General features: G+C 42.3%; 1 protein-coding gene across 2 annotated transcripts in view; it reads left to right on the forward strand.

Annotated features, from left to right (window-relative positions):
* ano7 (anoctamin 7) overlaps nucleotides 1–15,665 on the forward strand; it is a 42,943-nt gene that overhangs the window by 10,079 nt on the left and 17,199 nt on the right. For both annotated transcript variants that reach the window (XM_031790381.1, XM_020502657.2), the window contains exons 6-17: nucleotides 216–352; nucleotides 565–622; nucleotides 1,296–1,406; nucleotides 3,582–3,750; nucleotides 5,218–5,308; nucleotides 5,549–5,645; nucleotides 7,325–7,468; nucleotides 7,658–7,795; nucleotides 8,108–8,206; nucleotides 9,411–9,513; nucleotides 9,620–9,731; nucleotides 9,858–9,912. In XM_031790381.1, coding sequence (XP_031646241.1) covers nucleotides 216–352; nucleotides 565–622; nucleotides 1,296–1,406; nucleotides 3,582–3,750; nucleotides 5,218–5,308; nucleotides 5,549–5,645; nucleotides 7,325–7,468; nucleotides 7,658–7,795; nucleotides 8,108–8,206; nucleotides 9,411–9,513; nucleotides 9,620–9,731; nucleotides 9,858–9,912 — 1,314 coding nt within the window. The remainder of the gene's footprint in view (nucleotides 1–215; nucleotides 353–564; nucleotides 623–1,295; nucleotides 1,407–3,581; nucleotides 3,751–5,217; nucleotides 5,309–5,548; nucleotides 5,646–7,324; nucleotides 7,469–7,657; nucleotides 7,796–8,107; nucleotides 8,207–9,410; nucleotides 9,514–9,619; nucleotides 9,732–9,857; nucleotides 9,913–15,665) is intronic.

Genomic DNA, 15,665 nt, shown 5'->3' on the forward strand with positions numbered 1-15,665 from the left:
ATCAATTGAAAAAATGCACATAGAAATGTTGAGTTCATTAGCTGAATTTCAATTCACTATTCAACCCTTATTCTGGAGAACTACGAATATCCTTTATACCCAGTAGCTCTCCAGGAGGAAGGTTGGTCACTCCTGCTTTCGGGTGCTTAATCTCACATGTTCACAAAATTAATCAAATGAGACACAAGTAGATCATGGTGCTGCATATTCCTCAGATGGTAACCACACCAAACTTCAACTGGTCAGAGAGGATGCTAGAGAAAATAAAAATCCTAAACCTCATGAGCCAAGACGTGCCCAGCATGCCTCCGGACTATTACACCTGCCAGTTTCGCACCAACAAACTGGAAAGGTATGTTAAAATCCTAAATCCTAAAATCCTAAATGATTTGCTTAGCAGCTGCTGCAAATACATGGTAAATAAAAACACAGTGTTGTGTTTGAGTGTCAGGTGTTGCTATAGAGAGGTGGAATCTAGGCAACAGGCAAGTATATACAATCTTTAACTTCAAACTATGCCAAATACTGTACATTCTATGTATGACCACCTGGCTGTGTCTACAGGTTTCTGGGCAGTGAGAATAAGGAGACGTTCTTCAAGACTACCCAAAGACACCAAGTAGTGAGTTTGCCATTTCAACTTGATTCTTCAAATTGGATCAGTATCTTGCAGTAAGAGCGTCACCAATACGGTATTTCAAGGAAACACAGCGGTGCAGATTCTGTCACACAAATGTAGATCTATCTACTCTTCAGGTAACTCTCTATCTGAGCTCAGGGTTGAGTTCATTAAGGCAGGCAACGGAAACCGTCTCAAAGCATTTTGGAATTGAAAACGAAATTTGACAATTATTGTTAGTCCCTCCCTGTTTCCGTCCGTTTTCTTCCATTTGGTGCACAGTGAACACTACCCTGATTTACTAGTCAGATCCTTCTAGGTTTAAACAGTCCCTATTTAAGGTCATTATTCCTATTTAAAAAATATATTTTGGGGTGTTTTTTACACATTATTGAGACATAATGCATATCAGATGTGGATAATGGCAGGTGTAAGAAACAGTGGGAAGGGTGGACTCAGAGATAGAACACCGGTCTCCGGTGCGTTACCACTCAACCATGGCTCCATTTGGATGACTGTCTGGTAGATTAATGCAGGGAAATGTGATTGTAAAACCACCATACGAAGAGGTCATAATGAACATGTGATAAACACATCTGATATTTTTGACACTACAGTAGTAGAATAATAGACTTCCTCACTTTGACAGTACAACACATTCCTTTGTCTGACCTAGCTGTATGAGATTTTAGCACGGACGCCTTATGGGGCATTAAAAAGAGGAGAGGTGGGAATCGAAAGGCTGCTCAGCGAGAATGCCTTCTCTGCTGCATACCCCCTGCATGAGGTTAGTGTCCTCCATAGACATACTATATGTTATGTATATATAATGCATGTTATGAATGTATGTATGTATGTATGTATGCATGCATGCATGTATGTATGTACAGTTGAAGTCGAAAGTTTACATACACTTAGGTTGGAGTCATTAAAACTAGTTTTTCAACCACTCCACAAATTTCTTGTTAAGTATCTGTATCACAATTCCAGTGGATCAGAAGTTTACTTACACTAAGTTGACTGTGCCTTTGAAAAGCTTAGAAAACCCGAGAAAATGATGTCATGGCTTTAGAATCTTCTGATAGGCTAATTGACATCATTTGAGTAACTTAGAGGTGTACCTGTGGAATCATTTCAAGGCCTACCTTCAAACTCAGTGCCTCTTTGCTTGACATGAGAAAATCAAAATAAATCAGCCAAGACCTCAGAAAAACAATTGTAGACCTCCACAAGTCTGGTTCATCTTTGCGAGCAATTTCCAAATGCCTGAAGGTACCATGTTCATCTGTACAAATAATAGTACGCAAGTATAAACACCATGGGACCACACAGCCGTCATACTGCTCACGAAGGAGACACGTTCTGTCTCCTAGAGATGAATGTACTTTGGTGCGAAAAGTGTGAATCAATCCCAGAACAACAGCAAATGACCTTGTGAAGATGCTGGAGGAAACAGGTACAAAAGTATCTATAGCTACAGTAAAACTAATCCTATATCGGCATAACCTGAAAGGCCGCTCAGCAAGGAGAAGCCACTGCTCCAAAACCGCGATAAAAAGGCAGACTGCGGTTTGCAATTGCACATGGGGACAAAGATCGTACTTTTTTGGAGAAATGTCCTCTGGTCTGATGAAACAAAAATAGAACTGTTTGGCCATAATGACCATCGTTATGTTAGGAGGAAAAAGGGGGAGGCTTGCAAGCCAAAGAACACCATCCCAACTGTGAAGCACATAGGTGGCAGCATCATGTTGTGGAGGTGCTTTGCTGCAGGAGGGACTGGTGCACTTCACAAAATAGATGGCATCATGAGGGTCGAAAATTATGTGAATATATTGAAGCAACATCTCAAGACATCAGTCAGGAAGTTAAAGCTTGGTCGCAAATGGGTCTTCCAAATGGACAATGACCCCAAGCATACTTCCAAAGTTGTGGCAAAATGGCTTAAGGACAACAAAGTCAAGGTGTTGGAGTGGCCATCACAAAGCCCAGACCTCAATCCTATGGAACATTTGCGGGCAGAACTGACAAAGCGTGTGCGAGCAAGGAGGCCTACAAACTTGAGTCAGTTACACCAGCTCTGTCAGGAGGAATGGGCCAAAATTCACCCAATTTATTGTGGAAAATGTGTGGAAGGCTACCCAGAACGTTTGACCCAATTGAAAACAAAAATTAGGCAATGCTACCAAATACTAATTGAGTGTATGTAAACTTCTGACCCACTGGGAATGTGATGAAAGAACAAAAAGCTGAAATAAATCATTCTCGCTATTATTCTGACATTTCACATTCTTAAAATAAAGTGTTGATCCTAACTGACCTAAGACAGGGAATGTTTACTAGGATTAAATGTCAAGAATTGTGAAAAACTGAGTTTAAAAGTATTTGGCTAAGGTGTATGTAAACTTCTGACGTATGTATGTATGTATGTATGTATGTATGTATGTATGTATGTATGTATGTATGTATGTATGTATGTATGTATGTATGTATGTATGTATGTGTGTATGTGTGTGTGTGTGTGTGTGTGTCTATGTATGTATGTATGTGTGTATGTGTGTGTATGTGAGTATGATTTCATTACTGTACGCCCATACCCAGGGATCTTCTGATAAACCTAACTCTAAATCTCACTAATCTTATAAATCTTACCCTGTAATGTTAAATCAAACATTCATCTTGACTGTAACCAGAGGAGTCATGCCCCTAATGTTTTTGAGGGGGCTCTGATGACCAAAATCTGTCCTTTGATTATATCTGTAGAAAATAAATTGTAACTTGTAATTGTATCCAATGAATATCCTTCGGTAACACTGTATTTGAAATTCATGTCATAATATTCTCATAAACCGGACATAAATGTTGTGATGTCACTGAATGTCAAGCCACAATGGGCATGACCGTAAGCCCAAAACCTGAATAGTTATCCACCGTCTGACTCTGTCCAACGATATTCCTGCAGGGTCCATTTGAGATGCCCGGGGGGGAGGTGGTGGACTCTCAGTCCTTGAGCATGAGGCAGATCCTCCACCAGTATTGGGCTCGCTGGGCCAGCTGGAAGAATTACCAGCCTCTGGACCACATCCGAGAGTACTATGGAGAGAAGATAGCACTGTACTTTGCCTGGCTAGGTAAGCATTGGCACTGGCAGTGTTTTGTTGGCTTGAAGTGGAGAGTCTGGCTTTTGGAGGAGTACTCGTCTTAGAAGCAGGTTAGCATTTATTGGGATGACTCATGTACTGGAGGCAGCTCTGCAGAGTGGTCATTAGCAGGCACAGCCACAAAGTCATAAAATCACATTTGAATCCTAACTCTAAACCTAATTAAAATAATAATGATTTAAACATGCATTTAATAATAATTTAAACATACATTTAAACAAACATAGAAACGTACTTGCAGTGAAGCCGCTCAACATTTACATTACATTCAGTAATCGAAGAGACTCCCATCCAGAGCAACCCACAGGAACAACCAGGGTCAAATGCCCTGCCCATGGGTACGTCAACAGATCTCCCATCAAGTCAAAATGGAGATCCGAACCAGCAACCTATCGGCCACCGGCCCAAGCTCCCAACCGCCAGGCCACCAACCATCCAAGATCTTCCCACAGTTCCCCGAGAGCTGCCCCTCAACCATCTGAGACCTATCTCTGCTGGCCACTCACTTTGGATTTATACGCACCATATATATCTAAACTATGCTGTCATGTTTAGCATAGAATTTGAATCGAACTAATCGAATAGAATCCACAGATTGCGAGTTGAAGATAAATACTTTTACAAAGAGTAGTAACATTTTAATATTTGACTGAACAGGTCTCTCCAGATCTCCCAAGAATGCTATTTCTAGGGTCGATTTTAGATTCATGTTTTGCTTTTTCAGCCATTACTGAACCTGAGAACAGAAACAAGCTACATGAGGGCAATACCAGAACAAATAATATTGATTCTGAATCCTCACCACAGAATCGGCAGAGTTGCGATGATTGTATGTCCAAATATTCAACATCTTGCGTCGTTTTATATATCATGTGCCATGGTATCGGTAAATGAAAAATCTCTTCCCAGATATTTTGCCATCTGTATGGCACAGCTGTCAACATCCTGGTCCTCAAATTAAACTGATACACATTCCTATTTATGCTATTTTTGTTCCTCCGCCAGTTTTGATATTTTATATTGGGCAGACAGACCAGTTCCCTACCTCCTCACGCTGCCACCTGCCTCCTCCATTTTTGGGGTAATGCTGTAGTCAACCCTAGCCTTAATGCCTAACTCTAACACAAAAAAGCTAATTTTGGTTTTCATGAATTTTTACAATATAGCCAATTTTGACTTTGCATATCTAGGGGGATTTCGCTCAGTTCTGCCACCAGGACAAGACGCATCCCAATAAACGTCAACCTGCTTCTTAGAATATAATAGCAAGCTTAAGTATCCCATAAAGAGAAATTTGCACATTTGCTTCACAACAATGAACAAGCTCCTTGTCAAGAATATCATCCCAAGACTTACATCACATCAAATAATATACATCACAAGACATAATGAAATGACTCTTCTTTTGCTTAATCTCTCTCTCTTACCTCCATGTAGGGTTCTACACAGGCTGGCTGCTCCCAGCAGCTGTGGTCGGAACACTGGTCTTTCTGTTTGGGATCTGGCTGATGGTCACTGATGTGCCAGCGTGAGTATGACAGAGGACGACTTCAACCAAGCATGTCACTCCTCTTCTTAAGCCTCGCCCACCATAATCCGTGTTGAGGGTTCCACCGGGGCTGTGAACATTCTGTGTTTGTTTCCACACCTAAACACGTGTAAGAACTAATAGTTGAACTCTGCTCAGGTGTGGATTCAAACAGGGTTTCACTGTAGCCAACTGTATCACCAAAGGTCATTCTCTGAATGTCTATCCTCTGTCCCATAGGCGGGAGATCTGTGAGAGCAAGGATGAGTTTGTCATGTGTCCTCTGTGCAAAATCTGCTCCTACTGGAACCTATCCAGCATCTGTACCACCTTCAAGGTGTGTGTGTGTGTGTGTGTGTGTGTGTGTGTGTGTGTGTGTGTGTGTGTGTGTGTCTGTGTGTGTGTGTGTGTTCACATGCTTGTGTGATGGCATGATTGATTGTACTTACTGTATGTATTCTAGTGTACAGTGTCCTCAGAAAATATTCACACCCCTTGAGTTTTTCTACATTTTGTTGTGTTACAGCCTGAATTTAAAATGGATTAAATTGAGATCTTTTTGTCACTGGCTTACACACAATACCCCATAATGCCAAAGTGGAATTATGTTTTTAGAAATTAATAACAAATTAAAAGCTGAAATGTCTTGAATACTTATCTTGAGTCAATAAGTATTCAACCCCTTTTTTATGGCCAGCCTAAATAAGTTCAAGAGTAAAAATATGCTTAACATGTCATATAATTGCAGTTCCATTGGCTCATTCGGTATGCAATAATAGTGTTAACATGATTTTTGAAAGACTACCCCACACATACAATCCTCAGTAAGGTCCCTCAGTCGAGCAGTGCATTTCAAACACAGATTCAACCACAAAGACCAGGGATGTTTTCCAATGCCTTGCAAAGAAGGGCACCTATTGGTATATTGACATTGAATATCCATTTGTTCATGGTGATATGATGAATTATGATGAATGATGTATCAATACACCCAGTTACTACAAAGATACAGGTGTCCTTCCTATCTCAGTTTCTGGAGAGGAATGAAACCGCTCAGGGATTTCCCCATGAGGCCAATGGTGACTTTAAAACAGTTACAGAGTTTAATGGCTGTGATAGGAGAAAACTGAGGATGGAACAACAACATTGTAGTAACTACACAATACTAACCTAAAATGACAGAGTGAAAAGAAGGAAGCCTGTACAAAATAAAAAATATTCCAAAACATGCATCCTGTTTGCAATAAGGCACTGAAGTAAAACTGGGGCCTACAGGGGTGCAAAGCTCTTAGAGACTTACCCAGAAAGACTCACAGCTGTAATCCCTGCCAAAGGTGATTCTAACATGTATTGACTCAGGGGGTTCAATACTTATCGAATCAAGATATATTACTGTTTTATTTTTTATAAATGTTAGAATTGTTCTTCCACTTTATTTTGTGTAGATTGCTGACAAAAGTGAGAATTAAGTGGGCCTCCTGGGTGGCGCAGTGGTCTAAGGCACTGCAGTGCTAGCTGTGCCACCAGAGACTCTGGGCTCGAGCCCAGGCTCTGTCGCAGCCGGCCGTGACCGGGAGGCCCATGGGGCAATGCACAATTGGCCTAGTGTCATCCGGGTTAGGGAGGGCTTGGCCGGTAGGGATATCCTTGTCTTATCGCGCACTAGCGAATCCTGTGGCGGGCCGGGCACACTGACCAGGTCGCAAGGTGCACAGTGTTTCCTCCGACACATTGGTGCAGCTGGCTTCCGGATTGGATGCGTGCTGTGTTAAGAAGCAGTGCGGCTTGGTTGGGTTGTGTCTCAGAGGACGCATGGCTTCCGACCCTCGTGAGACAAGATAGTAACTACTAAAAACAATTGAATATCGTGAAAAAGGGGGGCAAACGTTTTTTTAAAAGAGAGAATTGAATCGAACCATGTAAAAACAAAATGTGGAGAAAGTCAAGAGGTTTGAATACTTTGTGCACTGCCCATGCTCTTTTACTACATACTGTATGGCCATCCTCTCTTCACAGGCAGGGCTGTTATTTGACAATGGGGGAACGGTATTCTTCAGTATTTTCATGGCTCTATGGGCTGTCACTTTCTTGGAATACTGGAAGCGCACCAGTGCAGTGCTGGCCCACCGATGGGACTGTTCAGAGTTTCAGGAAACTGAGGTACAGTATGATCACAGTGGTTATATTATTTTTGGAAAGCCCAATCGATCCTAAGTTCAGGCATGTAAAGTTTGTATGTGAAACTATTTCTAAGATGCACAATTTCAGATTTTCTGTCATGGAGCTTTAAGAACCAATAAGGAATGACAGATTTGGGATGTTGTTCCCGTTTAACCCTTTGTGACCCAGGAGCGCCCAAGGCCAGAGTTCACTGCCACAGCGCCCATGACCCTGCGGAACCCTGTGACTGGTGCAGAGGAGCCTTACTTCCCAAAGCGACGCCGCTTCAACCGCACCCTGACCGGCGGCATGGTCATCATAATCATGGTGCTGCAGGACAATGTTCTTTAATCCTGGCCTTGGGGGTCGCACAAGGGTGCACATTTCTGTTCTAGCCCAGCACTAGCACACGTGACTAGCAACTAATTAGCAAGCACTTGATTAGTATAATAAGGTGTTTTGGGCTAAAACAAAAGTCTGCACACACTGGCCCTCCAGGATTGGAGTTGCCCATCCCTGATGACATGTGAGATAGGAAGTCAACTTATGATGACATGAATTAATGACTAATGAATTACATTAATCAAGAATCCCCGAAAAGCCCTAACTTTAGCTTTGATGCATTTTTGTCTCTCACAGGTATCTGTAGTGCTGATGTTTGTGGTGGCGATCATCGTTTACCGGGTGATTCTGAGCATCATCATTTACAAATCTCACAATGCCTTCTTGATCTTCTCTGTGAGTCCCTTTTTAGACCTAAAACCCACTACGGTTGCATCATTCTAGTGTAATTAGAAACTGTTTTTCTACCATTAACAGGACAATGATTCATACAAGTTCTAAAGACTATTGGCACTCTCAGACAACATACTGGAGAAAAAAATATTTGATTCAAACAGTGTGCCCCCCCACCCCTCTTTTACGCTGCTGCTACTCTCTGTTTATCTTATGTGCGTAATCACTTTAACTATACATTCATGTACATACTACCTCAATTGACCCGACCAACCAGTGCTCCCACACATTGGCTAACCGGGCTATCTGCATTGTGTCCCGCCACCCGCCACCCACTCTTTTTACGCTACTGCTACTCTCTGTTCATCATATATGCATAGTCACTTTAACTATACCTACATGCACATACTACCTGAATAAGCCTGACTAACTGGTGTCTGTATATAGCCTTGCTACTCTTATATTCAAAAGTATTTTTACTGTTGTTTTATTTCTTCACACACACACACACCTTTTTCGCACTATTGGTTAGAGCCTTCAGCGCACGTGACAAATACACTTTGATTTGATTTGAAGAACCTTCCAGAAGGACAACCATCTCTGCAGCACTCGGGGCCCATTTGGGGCCTTAATAGTAAAGTGACGAGACGGAAGCCACTCCTCAGTAAAAGGCACATGACAGCCCGCTTGGAGTTTGTCAAAAGGCACCCGAACACTCTCAAACCATGAGAAACAATATTCTCTGGTCTGATGAAACCAAGATTGAACTATTTGGCCTGAATGCCAAGCGTCACATCTGGAGGAAACCTGGCACCATCCCTACGGTGGAGCATTGTGGTGGTGGCAGCAGCATGCTGTGGTGATGTTTTTCAGCGGCAGAGACTGGGAGTCTATTCAGAATTGAGGGAAAGATGAACGGAGAAAAGTACAGAGAGATACCTGACAGAGCTTGAGAGGATCTGCAGAGAAGAAAGGGAGAATAATAGTTGTGCCAAGCTTGTTGTGTCATACACAAGAAAACTCGAGGCTGTAATCGCTGCCAAAGGTACTTCAACAAAGTACTGAGTAAAGGGGTCTGAATACATATGTAAATGTCATATTTAAAACTTTTTTTGCTTCGTCATTATTTTGTGTACTGTGTGTATTGTGTGTAGATTGATTAGGGGAAAAAACAATTTAACCCATTTTAGAATACCTATCTCGGCAGGCTGGTCGGATAGCCAGTCTCACAGGGTCCGTGCTGAACCTTCTGGTGATCCTCATGCTCTCCCGGGTCTACATCTACCTTGCCCAGGTCTTAACGCGTTGGGGTGAGTCAGCAAGTCCGGCTCTTGTCAATCGTCGCTCAGATGGAAGATAAATATGTGTTTTAATTACCCATGTTTGCTCATATGTTTTGTTTGGTCATATCAACAGAGATGCACCGCACACAGACCAAATATGAGGACATGTTTATTCTCAAGGTCTTCATCTTCCAGTTTGTCAACTTCTACTCCTCCCCGGTCTACATTTCCTTTTTCAAAGGCCGGTGAGTAGATCAAACAACGTCAAGGCACAAATGAGCCTTATGTATTGAAAGGTCCTGTATATGTTATAGACCCTCACAGTACAATGAAAATATGTCTCATCCTCAGCAAACTCCTATGTTTTGCAGGTTTGTTGGTTACCCTGGCAACTACTACAAGCTATTGGGAATACGGAATGAGGATGTGAGTGTTGTCCTTACATTCTAAAACGTACTTAACTTCCCAGCAAACAATTTCTAGTTAGCCTTGGAGTCCCAGAATGTTAGTCACAACATTACCTGAACGTTTGTCAGAGATTCCCAGGGATGTTCCCATGACATATCTATAATGTTTTCTCCATTAAGGTTTGGTTAACACATTCTAGAAGTGTCATAAAATAACATTTAGATTTTTTTCTCCAAATGATCCTATAACCATTATAGTATGTCCTTCTACTAATGTTGATCAAATAATGTTTGTTGTGGCAATTTCAAAAACATACATTTTTTATTTAACCTTTATTTTGACAGGGAAAGCATATTGAGATATAGAGGTCTCTTTTCCAAATGCGACCTGTATAATACAATATAAAATACACATTAAACACTATACAGTGCATTCGGAAAGTACTCAGACCCCTTCCCTTTTCCACATTTTGTTACGTTACAGCCTTTTTCTAAAATGTATTTTTTTTTTATCCTATTCAATGAAGAAGCGAAAACAGGTTTAGACATTTTTGCTTATTTATAAAAAATAAAAGGAATGTTTACATTATTTACATAAGTATTCAGACCCTTTGCTATGAGCTTTGAAATTGAGCTCAGATGCATCCTGTTTCAATTAACCATCCTTGAGATGTTTCTACAACTTGATTGGAATCCACCTGTGGTAAATTCAATTGATTGGACATGATTTGGAAAGGGACACACCTGTCTATATAAGGTCCCATAGTTGACAGTGCATGTCTGAGCAAAACCCAAGCCATCAGGTCGAAGGAATTGTCCGTAATATCTCTGAGACAGGATTGTGTCGCGGCACAGATCTGGGGAAGGGTACCAACAAAAATGTCTGCAGCATTGGCCTCCATCATTCTTAAAAATGGAAGAAGTTTGGTACCACCAAGACTCTTCCTAGAGCTGGCCTTGGTCAGGGAGGTGACCAAGAACTCAATGGTCACTCTGACAGAGCTCAAGAGTTCCTCTTTGGAGATGGAAGAACCATCCAGAAAGACAACCATCTCTGCAGCACTCCACCAATCAGGCCTTGATGGTAGAGTGGCCAGACGGAAACCAGTCCTCAGTAAAAGGCACATGAGTTTGCCAAAAGGCACCTAAAGGACTCTGACCATGAGAAACAAGATTTTCAGGTCTGATGAAACCAAGATTGAAATATTAGGCTTGAATGTCAAGCGTGACGTCTAGAGGAAACCTGGCACCATCCTTACGGTGAAGCATGGTGGTGGTAGGATCATGCTGTGGGGATATTTTTCAGTGACAGGGACTGAGAGACTAGTCAGGATTGAGGGAAAGATGAATGGAGCAAAGTACAGAGAGATCCTTGATGAAAACCTCAGGACGTTCAGGACCTCAGACTGGGGCAATGGTTCACCTTCCAACAGGACAATGACCCTAAGCGCACAGCCAAGACATCGCAGGAGTGACTTCGGGAGTCTCTGAATGTCCTTGAGTGGCCCAGCCAGAGCTTGAACTTGAACCTGATCGAACATTTCTGCAGAGACCTGAGAAAAGCTGTGCAGTGACGCTCCCCATCCAATCTGACAGAGCTTGAGAGGATCTGCAGAGAAGAATGGGAGAAACTCCCCAAATACAGGTGTGCCAAGCTTGTAGCGTCATACCCAAGAAGACTCACGGCTGTAATCGCTGCCAAAGGTGCGTCAACAAAGTACTGAGTAAAAGGTCTTGAGTACTCATGTACATTTTTTTTATACATTTGCAAAAATGTATACAAACCTGTTTTTGCTTTGTCATTATGGGGTATTGTGTTTAGATTGTTGAGAAAAAAACAAACGATTTAATCCATTTTAGAATACGGCTGTAATGTAACAACATGTGGAAAAAGTCAAGGGGTCTGAATACTTTCCGAATGCACTGTAAATAGTGAAGAGGACAGGACCCAAAATTGACCCCTGTGGTACACCTTCATGCACTTCAAGAAATTCAGACTTAACCCCATCCATCACGATTTTCTGAGTTCTGTCACAAAGATAATCATGAAACCAAGAACAGGCGTCAGAACGCAGGACAACTTGTTCAATAAAATAGCATGATCAACAGTATCAAGAGCTTTTGACAGGTCCACAAACAAAGCAGCACATTTCATTTTAGTGTCTAAAGCATTGACAAGATCATTAACAACTAAAGTGGTTATTGTAATTGTGCTATGCCCAGGCCTAAACCCTGATTGATTTAGATTAAAAATACATTTCTCAGATAACAAAAAGAAAAATGTACATTTACCAAGGATTCGAGAATCTTAGCTAGACAAGGAAGACTTGAAATGGGATGATACGATTAGATCACTACTATCAAGGCCTTCTGGAGGGGCAGCACAAGAGCTGATTTCCATACTTTTTTGAAAATGTCCTGATAACAACATTAAATAAAACATTTGGGTTATTGAACAAAAAATGATGGGCGCTGCACACTAAAGCAGACCAGGACCTAATTTGTCGGCCCCTGTGGATATCTTATTGCTCGCAAAGCGTCCAGGACTCCCAGCCCAATATCATTGTGAATACACTTAGAAGTTCTTACAAAGAGATAAAATGGTGATCAAATGCATCAATGATGGCATTTATTTCTGTAATGAGGCTAGTGTCTGAATGAATTTGTTGTGGTATAGAGGAAGTTGAACCCTTCAGCGATTTTCCAGTGTTCCAGAATTTAGCTGGGTTCCCATTACAATCTGAAAGAGCGATACATAAATCAGATTTAGCCTTTCTGATTTGTTTTCGGTTTTCAGCTTTTTGTTAAAAATCGCGCACAATTTCAACGTCCTGCTACTCATGCCAGGAATATAGTATATGCATATGATTAGTATGTGTGGATAGAAAACACTCTGAAGTTTCTAAAACTGGTTAAATCATGTCTGTGACTATAACAGAATGTGTGTAGCAGGCAAAATCCCAAGGACAACTGTTCACAAAAAACACACAAAAAATATCCCTCTGCCAGTCTCTGTATTGTCTATGGCAAGGGAAAATAGATAGGGCCCAGTTTACAGTTCCTTACAGCTTCCACATGATGTCGCCAGTCTTGCCAATTGGGTTGAAGTTAATCCTTGGTGAAATGAGAAATAGGCACTTCCTGTCATCGAGTACACCGGGGGAAGTTATGGAATAGAGAATATGGACCATGATTTCAAGACTTGCTGCTATCTACTTGCTACAGATCGCCCCGTGATCAATTTGATCGATTATTAATGTTTACTAATACCTAAAGTTGGATTACAAAAGTAGTTTGAAGTGTTTTTTTTTTATTAAAAAAAAATGACGTTGCGTTTTGGAAAGGTGCTTTTTCCTGGATCAGACGGGCTTCATAAATGGACATTTTGGGTATACATGGACGGATTTAATCGAAAAAAAAGACCCAATTGTGATGTTTATGGGACATATAGGAGTGCCAACAAAGAAGCTTGTCAAAGGTATTGAATGTTTTATATTTTATGTCTGCGTTTTGTGTAGCGCCGGCTACGCTAATTCTTTTGTTTGCGTCCCCTTTAGGTATTTCGGGGGTTGCATGCTATCAGATAATAGCTTCTCATGCTTTCGCCGAAAACCATTTTAAAAATCTGACATGTTGGCTAGATTCACAACGAGTGTAGCTTTAATTGAGTACCCTGCATGTGTGTTTTAATGAAAGTTTGAGTTGTATCGAGCACTATTAGTTGTCACTCTGAAATTTCCGCTGATGTTGATCCCTGTACAGGGACAGCAGCCATAAAAGGTTAAAATAAGGTGAAGCAAAGAGGACTTTGAAGGATCTCTAGGGTTGGGGCGTGTAGGCTTAGTCACCAGCTGGTTTAGGTTTTGATCATTACACATGTTTATTAGATTGTCCGAAGCACTTTCAATCATAATTTAGGTCACTCAGGATAAACACTTCCGATTTAGTAAATTAAGTACATAGATACTAAACATGACCAAAAGTATGTGGACACTTGGTCGTCAACATCTCATTCCAAAACCATGGGCATTAATATGGAGTTAGTCGCCCCCTTTGCTGCCCACTCTTCTGGGAAGGCTTTCCACAAGATGTTGGAACACTGCTGCAGGGACTTGCTTCCAAAAGCATTAGTGAGGTCAGGAACTGATGTTGGGCGATTAGGTCTGGCTCGCAGTCGGCGTTCCAAAGTTGTTCGATGGAGTTGAGGTCAGGGCCCTGTGTTGGCCAGTCAAGTTCTTCCACCCGATCTCAACAAACCACTTCTGTATGGACCTCACTTTGTGCACGGGGGCATTGTCATGTTAAAACAGGAAAGGGCCTTCCCCAAACGGTTGCCACAAAGTTGGAAGCACAAAATCATCCAGAATGTCATTGAATGTTGCAGCGTTAAGATTTCGCTTCACTGGAACTAAGGGGCCTAGTCCAAACCAGGAATAACAGCCCCAGACCATTATTCCTCCTCCACCAAACTTTACATTGGTGAAGCGTCCAATGGCGGCGAGCTTTACGCCACTCCAGCAACGCTTGGCATTGCGCATTGTGTTCTTAGGCTTGTGTGTGGCTGCTCGGCCATGGAAACCCATTTCATGAAGCTCCATGCCATCCATGCTAAACCCATGCTATGGTGGTGCCACTACTGCCAATGTTTGTCTATGGAGATTGCATGTCTGTGTGATTTTATACACCTGTCAGCAATTGTTGTGGCTGAATCCACTAATTTGAAGGGGTGTCCACATCCTTATATATATATATATATATATATATATAGATATAGTGTAGTAAACTCCTCGAGTGCTCAAAGGTTAGCCGAGGGAGCATGGTAGACAAAGGTTAGCCGAGGGAGCATGGTAGACAAAGGTTAGCCGAGGGAGCATGGTAGACAAAGGTTAGCCGAAAGAGATTGGTAGACAAAGGTTAGCAGAGGGAGGACGGTAGACAAAGGTTAGCAGAGGGAGGACGGTAGACAAAGGTTAGCCGAGGGAGGACGGTAACAAAGGTTAGCCGAGGGAGTACGGTAGACAAAGGTTAGCCGAGGGAGCATGGTAGACAAAGGTTAGCCGAGGGAGCATGGTAGACAAAGGTTAGCCGAAAGAGATTGGTAGACAAAGGTTAGCAGAGGGAGGACGGTAGACAAAGGTTAGCCGAGGGAGGACGGTAGACAAAGGTTAGCCGAGGGAGGACGGTAGACAAAGGTTAGCCGAGGGAGGACGGTAGACAAAGGTTAGCCGAGGGAGGACGGTAGACAAAGGTTAGCCGAGGGAGGACGGTAGACAAAGGTTAGCCGAGAAGAGGACGGTAGACAAAGGTTAGCCGAGAAGAGGACGGTAGACAAAGGTTAGCCGAGGGAGGACGGTAGACAAAGGTTAGCCGAGGGAGGACGGTAGACAAAGGTTAGCCGAGGGAGGACGGTAGACAAAGGTTAGCCGAGAGAGGACGGTAGACAAAGGTTAGCCGAGGGAGGACGGTAGACAAAGGTTAGCCGAGGGAGGACAGTAGACAAAGGTTAGCCGAGGGAGGACGGTAGACAAAGGTTAGCCGAGGGAGGACGGTAGACAAAGGTTAGCCGAGGGAGGATGGTAGACCCCTATAACAGTTATGGAGACATTTTTCCCAGACAAAGGCTTAAAGATAGTAGCTCAGATTTTAGGGAAAGTGAAATGGATTTGAGAAAAGAAACAGATAAATTATTTTAAATGAAAATGGCCTCTCCACCACCTCTACCCTGCTTGTCAACTCTGAACACACGATAAGAATGTTCCCTGAGATCCAAGT

The sequence above is a fragment of the Oncorhynchus kisutch genome, linkage group LG15, assembly GCF_002021735.2.
Source record: "Oncorhynchus kisutch isolate 150728-3 linkage group LG15, Okis_V2, whole genome shotgun sequence".
NCBI lineage: Eukaryota > Metazoa > Chordata > Actinopteri > Salmoniformes > Salmonidae > Oncorhynchus > Oncorhynchus kisutch.